At 42.5% G+C, this 7,500-nt stretch overlaps 2 protein-coding genes across 6 annotated transcripts in view; one reads left to right on the top strand and one right to left on the bottom strand.

The window, feature by feature from the left end:
- LOC135102685 (indian hedgehog protein-like) overlaps positions 1-7,500 on the top strand; it is a 52,402-nt gene that overhangs the window by 22,711 nt on the left and 22,191 nt on the right. Inside the window, 1 exon segment of the mRNA XM_064008076.1 lies at positions 3,900-4,015. Within this exon segment, the coding sequence (XP_063864146.1) occupies positions 3,922-4,015 (94 nt within the window). The 5' untranslated portion in view covers positions 3,900-3,921.
- The window catches only part of LOC135102687 (uncharacterized), a 79,085-nt gene that overhangs the window by 61,452 nt on the left and 10,133 nt on the right, over positions 1-7,500 (bottom strand). The window lies entirely within an intron of this gene.

Raw genomic sequence — 7,500 nt, 5'->3', positions numbered from 1 at the left:
AGAAAAAAGTTATTAAAGAAAGAAATATATCTGTAGACTATGAAATGAAATGAAAGAGTAGGAAGAAAAGGAGGAGGAAATGAAACTAGTGAATAAGGAATGGGAAGGAAAAAGAAAGAGGCGGAAGAAGAAGAAGGAGAAGAAGAAGAAGAAGAAGAAGAAGAAGAAGAAGAAGAAGAAGAAGAAGAAGAAGAAGAAGAAGAAGAAGAAGAAGAAGAAGAAGAAGAAGAAGAAGAAGAAGAAGAAGAAGAAGAAGAAGAAGAAGAAGAAGAAGAAGAAGAAGAAGAAGAAGAAGAAGAAGAAGAAGAAGAAGAAGAAGAAAAGAACAACAGGAGCAAGAACAAAATGAAGAACAAGAACAAAAACAAGAAAGAAAAATATTATACATAGACAATGAAATAGAGAGCAGGGTGATGATGATGATAAGGAGGAGGAGGAGAAGGAGGAGAAGAAGAAGGTGAAGGAGAAGGAGAAGGAGAAGAAGGAGGAGAAGGAGGAGGAGGAGGAGGAAAACAAAAACATGGAAAGAACAAGTAAAAATAAAGAGAAAGAAAAGTAGATATACATTATGAAACAAAAAGAGGAGGAGGAGGAGGAGGAGGAGGAGGAGGAGGAGGAGGAGGAGGAGGAGGAGGAGGAGGAGGAGGAGGAGGAGGAGGAGGAGAGGAGGAGGAGGAAGAGGAGGAGGAGGAGGTATATAATCAAGTAGTGGGTGAAAAGGTTAACTCCTCGTGGTCTTGAGGGACACACGGGTGCGCCCCTCGGTGACCTCACTCAAGATCAAAGCACTGATAAGTCTTCCTCTTCCCATTCACTAAGTCTTCCCATCCTCCTCCTCCTCCTCCTCCTCCTCCCTCTACTACCCCAACTTCTTTTATCTCAGTCTATATCTCCTGTTCTGGTTTTGCTTCTTTTTCTTCTTCCTTTTCTTTTTCTTCTTCTTTCTATTCCTCCTCCACCATCTCTCTAAACCTCTGTAAGAAGAATCTCGTAAGAGGAGCAGGAGGAGGAGGAGGAGGAGGAGGAGGAGAAGTACTAGTGGTGGTGATGGTGTTGTTTATGTTGTGGGGAATTAAATAAAAGAAAGAAGAGAAGGGCAGCTAAAATGAAGAGAAGGAGAACGTACTGGAGAGGTGAAGGAGAGGCGGAGGGGCAGCGGTTAGTGTGTGGGTCGTGGGAATGTAAGGTGGAGGAAGCTGAGAAGAGAATAGGATCCCTGGTGCAGAGGTGACCGAGGAGAGACACTTCATGAAGAGGAGGAGGAGGAGGAGGAGGAGGAGGAGGAGGAGAAATGCGAGAATCCTGAAAATAGACCGTATCTTTCTTCCCTCTACACACACACACACACACACACACACACACACACACACACACACACACACACACACACACGAGGAGGAGGAGGAGGAGGAGGAGGAGGAGGACGAGAAGAAGAAGAAGAAGAAGAAGAAGAAGAAGAAGAAGAAGAAGAAGAAGAAGAAGAAGAAGAAGAAGAAGAAGAAGAAGAAGAAGAAGAAGAAGAAGAAGAAGAAGAAGAAGAAGAAGAAGAAGAAGAAGAAGAAGAAGAAGAAGAAGAAGAAGAAGAAGAAGAAGAAGAAGAAGAAGAAGAAGAAGAAGAAGAAGAAGAAGAAGAAGAAGAAGAAGAAGAAGAAGAAGAAGAAGAAGAAGGCAGAGAGGACGACTAAATGGATGAACAATAGATGTGCATTGTCTCGGAAAAGCGCCATCTATTTACCACTTGTCTGAATGGCGGCGGCGGTGGTGGTGGTGGTGGTGGTGAAAAGTTACTCTACTCACTTACACAGACACCCAGCTCTCTCTCTCTCTCTCTCTCTCTCTCTCTCTCTCTCTCTCTCTCTCTCTCTCTCTCTCTCTCTCTCTGTCTCTCTGTCTCTCTCTCTCTCTCTCTGTCTCTCTCTCTCTCTCTCTCTCTCTCTCTCTCTCTCTCTCTCTCTCTCTCTCTCTCTCTCTCTATGGACCCTTTCTTCCTCCTCTTCCTATTGCATCTCTTCCCTCAACATATGCTTCCTCCTCCTCCTCCTCCTCCTCCTCCTCCTCCTCCTCCTCCTCCTCCTCCTCCTCCTCCTCCTCCTTCATCCTTCAGCTGTGTTACCCTGTCTCTCTTCCCTGTAGCCAGTTAGAAGTAGTTACCAAACAGCCTTGCAAGGACCGAAAAATCTGTTGCTGTTTGGCTTTCCTTTGTATTCCTTTGCATTCATTCTATTTTCAGGACAACATGACGTCACATGACCCAATTAACTTCAAAGAAAGAAATGAATGATTGAAATTTCGACGAGGCAAGAAAATCCCGTCAGAAAATAAATGAGGGAGAAATGAAGAAGATAATCCGACAAACACCACATTGCGGCACAGAATTAATGAAAAAGAAAGGATAAGAAAGAATCTGGGGGGAGCCGCGACTGTATTACTTCAGCAAGACCAGGAGATGAGATGGATAAGTAGATGGAGACAGAGAACGTGAGGAAGGAAGGAAGGAAGGAAGGGAAAAAAGGAAAGCAGAAATTAGAAAACAGGAAAGAAAGAAAAAGAAAGAATATATCAATCAATCAAAAAAACTAAATCAAAAAGAAAGAAAATGTAAACGTAAAAGAAAGAATATTAAAAACGAAAAGAAACAAAGAAAGAAGCAAAGAAGAGGAAAGGAAGGAAAGAGAAAATTAAGAACAAAGAACGAGAGACAAGAAGACTAGAACAACACGCGAGGATTAAGAACTAATTGAGGAGGAGGAGGAGGAGGAGGAGGAGGAGGAGGAGGAACTACTTAGGAACTTTGCTAAATAAAGAGAGGAGGAGGAGGAGGAGAACAACAGGTAAAGGAGGTGTAAGTACTTGTAAACTTTTTAATGAGGAGGAGGAGGAGGAGGAGGAGGAGGAGGAGGAGGAGGAGGAGGAGGAGGAAGAGAAGACGCGTAGGCGGAGGAGGGAAGGAGTTGACACAAATACATAAAGAGAAGAGAAATAGTGGCACATTTTTCAAGCAGACTGTACGCCATCAGTTTTTCAAGGTAGGGAATGACGACCGCCTCGGAGGAAGAAAGGCAGGTGTTTGTGTCACCCCTTCAAGGGCACAAAGAGGCGAGGTATTTGCCGCCCTTCAAAGAAAAACACATTCTATACACTTCAAGGGGGAAAGTTCATTATTTTTCCCTTGTTTTTCTCTACCAACCCTTTCACCACATAACTTCATTATTGCGATATCTTTCACTCCTCCCATTCTTCTTCTCCTCCTCTCCTTCCTCCTCTTTTCTTTTCTTCTTCCTCCTCCTCCTCCTCCTCTTGAGAGATACGAAGGCAATGAGGAGGGAGGAGGGGACTACCAATTTCCTCCTCCTCCTCCTCCTCCTCCTTTGTCTACCCCCTCAACTCCTCCACTTTCGCAAATAAGGAAGGAAAGGAAAGTGAAAAGAATGAAGGATTGAGTGTTGAGATACTTTGACAGAGAGGGAGGGAGGGAGGGAAGGAGGGAAGAAGAATGGAGAACTGAACGAAAAGAAGAAAAATGATAGAGAATACTGATGAATAACTTTTGGCTTTTTAATTTTTTCTGGTAAACTATATTATTTGTTCCTTGTTGAATATACGTGCAAGGCATTACAAGTGATAACAATGGCAATGATAACGATGTAGAATACTTGTTAGGCGACCATTAGAATCTCACATACCCTCTTTAAAAATCCAAAAAAATATATACTGGCCAAGGTCAAAATAATCTACTAAATAGGTAAAATAAATCAACAAAAAACGTCGAGAGAGAGAGAGAGAGAGAGAGAGAGAGAGAGAGAGAGAGAGAGAGAGAGAGAGAGAGAGAGAGAGAGAGAGATACTTATTCCAAAAACAAACCAGGGCATCATTTAATTCCTTCTCTCCCACCCCAGTAGTACCACCACCACCACCACCACCATGACCCTGGGAGGAGGCTGCCGGTTGCTGCTGGTGACCCTCGTGTTCTCCCAGGCCCTGGCGCTGCCCCACCCCCAGCCCCCCGACGTCCTGGGTGAGTTTGTGGCCCTGTGCTGGCGATGTATGAGATTAGTTTGGTGTTAGAGAAGCTGGTTGTTGTTGTTGTTGTTGTTATTGTTGTTTGTGTGTGTGTGTGTGTGTGTGTGTGTGTGTGTGTGTGTGTGTGTGTGTGTGTGTGTAAAAGCACGTAAGTCAGTAAGTAGGTGAGTGAGTGAGTGAGTGAGTGAGTGAGTGAGTGAGTGAGTGAGTGAGTGAGTGAGTGAGTGAGTGAGTGAGTGAGTGAGTGAGTGAGTGAGTGAGTGAGTCAGTCAGTCAGTCAGTCAGTCAGTCAGTCAGTCAGTCAGTCAGTCAGTCAGTCAGTCAGTCAGTCAGTCAGTCATTTAATTGCCAGTAAAATCATACAAGTAAGTATTTTCATACAAGAGGGACTGTAACCATGGACTACAAAAAGATGGAAAAGAAGGGTCATCTGAGGTGCCAGTCCCTGAAGAATTGCGCCTAAAAGATTATCCAAGACTAGAGAAGTGTCGTGAAACCTCCTGAACGAACTCCAAGTCATAGGAAGGCAGACATACAGAAATCGGCAGGGAGTTCCAGAGTTTACCAGTAGAAGGCACTGAAAGATTGAGAATACTGGTTAACTCTTGCACTGGAGAGGTAGACAGAACAGATGCGAGAGAAAGTAGAAAGTCTTGTGTACCGAGACCGCGGGAGGAAGAGAGGCGTGCAGTTAACAGAAGAAGAAGGAAAGTTAGCGTGAAAATAGCAATAAAAGATAGCAAGGGATGCAACACTGCGGCGAGAAAAAAAGAGAGAGAGAGAGGCTGTTACATATTCTAATTATCGCTTTCGTTGCTGTTATTTAATTGTTGTGTGCGTGAATCACCGAAGTGTGAAAGTTTGTGTGTTAATTATTGCCCTTCACTCAAGTCACTCTCATTAGAACTGTACTGTGTGTGTGTGTGTGTGTGTGTGTGTGTGTGTGTGTGTGTGTGTGTGTGTGTGTGTGTGTGTGTGTGTGTGTGTGTGTGTGTGTGTGTGTGTGTGTGTGTGTGTGTGTGTGTGTGTGTGTGTGTGTGTGTGTGTGTGTGTGTGTGTGTGTGTGTGTGTGTGTGTGTGTGTGTGTGTGTGTGTGTGTGTGTGTATGCGCGCGCAAATAAAGAAATACCCAGATTTAATTTCTTTTACCATTCAGAATACATCCTCTTTTTATTTATTTATTTTTTTTAGAGCGCGTATTGTAATCACGTCCTCAAACACCAGAAATACATCGAAAACACACACACACACACACACACACACACACACACACACACACACACACACACACACACACAAACCTTACAACGCCTTACTATTAACGAAGAATCTGCGCCGAGGGAACTTTTTGCACCCCTATCAATCAGAATCTGGGGTAAAAAGGAACCCTAACGATGCCGCGGGATGCAGCACGAGCCGCGGCCCACCGATTACCGCAAACTTCCAGGCCCAGAGAACAAGTCAGGGCAAAAGGTCAGAGGTTAATATCCAATTAGTACTCTTTCCTATTTGAGTTGGTGTAAAACGCGGCTCTTGATGGAAGGGAAAAAATTAAATACCCTTCGTTTATTTGACTTAAGTTTCGGTATAGAAGTGTGGTTAACATGCAACCGGCACACATTCATATTCAAGTTGGTATAAACGGTTGCTCTTGATAACTATTTAAAGAACACTTGGATACCCTTTGTTAAGTTTCAGTATAAAAAAAGTGAGTATTTGTATCCAGAATGGCTGTCTGTTTCCCTGCCTCTCTGTATCACAATAATAAAAATAAATAAAAAAAGAAGCTGGGAATGAAAACTACCCTGGTCATAAGAACGTAACAAAATAATGGAAGCTGCAGGAAGCCATCAACTGTACACGTGGCAATCTATTTCCAGCCATCATGCCCATCCATAAATATTGTCTGATCTTCTTTTAAACTTCCCTAATGACTCGCCACTAACAACCTGAATTACTGAGTCTGCTCCATTCAACTGATACACGAAGTATTTGGAAATCCTGACCCGAAAGCAGAGGTGACAAAAATTCCATCTGTTAAAAAACCATTACCTTAAGTTTACCATTCAAGAAGTGGAGACTGGAACACACAGACCTTGAGTGAAGATTACGTGCAATTCCAAGCAGTTTATAGAAGCACTGGTATATAAGCGTGTTTGATTAGTCATAAGAACGTAAGAAAATAAGGCAAGCTGCAAGAAGCCATTAGAGGTTACACTGATTTCCATCTATCGCCTTCTTCCATAAATCCTTCGGATCATTTAAAACTCCCTGAAGACTTACCACTAACAACCTGCCTACTGAGTTTATTCCATTCATCTGTCATCTACTCTGACACTCAATTTTTTCCTATCTCTTAAATCTATATCAAGCCTGAACCCGTTATTTCTTGCCCTTTCCTGTATATTGAACCTGAGGATTTTGCTTACGTCACCCTTGTTATCTCCCCGCACAGCCATACACAAGGAGCGTATTCTCAAAGGCTTCTGTGTTCTCTCTCGACTGCTTCTGATTGTAGTGAATGATGTTGTCGAGTGCTTCCATGATGACAGTGAGGGTTTTCAATAAGGTTTCTGCATCACCATTGAGATCAGTCACTAAAACCTAATTAATTATCCCTGCGACCTTTGCAAATACTCCTTATGGGACCCCAAAGCGCCTCAGAATACGGATCAAGGTCTTCGCTGCGTTAATGTGTGAGATTGTACACGTTTTTTGATGGATAATAAACACTGCTATTTTCTCATCACGATCACTGAACTCTTTTCCTGCTGTAGTTGTCCTTTATTAATACTCAGACGTGTGTGAAAAATAGATAAAGCGTTATTTTTATGGACACTCATAAAAGAAAGAATAAAAAAAAAAAGAGAATATAGAATGTCATCTTTTTTTCAGCTACAGATCTAATTAAGAAACTGTACTACAAGAAAATTACTAAAATAACACGGGTAGATTATGAGGGAAAAATTATCTAGCAGTGAAAAAGTCAATTTTGGATGCCAGAGATGAGGCCAAATATATTTTTGTAAAACTTTTTTATAACCTTAATACTTTATTCGGCCTCTCACTTGCTTCTTGTGATCAATCAGGTGTAAAATTAAATGTCACAAACCAGAAACTTTCCCCCGTGGCCCAGCAGAGTGTCACGCGGCGGGACGAGCCAGATATAAATAGGTGGCGGGAGGAGGAAACTTGACTACAGTGATCTTAATAACATACGAAAATAAGGCAAGCTGCAAGAAGTCATCGGGTCTACACGTGGCAGTCCTTTTACAAAACAAGCCTGTCTATCTTCACCTCTCACCCCGTCCATGAATTTGTTTAATCTTTCACAGCTCCCCAATGACTCAGCGTTAACAATCTCATTACCTTAGTTATAATTATAGGGAGTATATACTTCGCGTGTCTCCTAAACGATAACTATAGAAGGTCAATAATTAGAGTATAAAACAATAAGATACTGGCACTGCTCACACACAC

Source organism: Scylla paramamosain, chromosome 8 (assembly GCF_035594125.1).
Source record: "Scylla paramamosain isolate STU-SP2022 chromosome 8, ASM3559412v1, whole genome shotgun sequence".
Taxonomy (NCBI): domain Eukaryota; kingdom Metazoa; phylum Arthropoda; class Malacostraca; order Decapoda; family Portunidae; genus Scylla; species Scylla paramamosain.
This window is presented reverse-complemented; position numbering and strand designations above follow the sequence as displayed.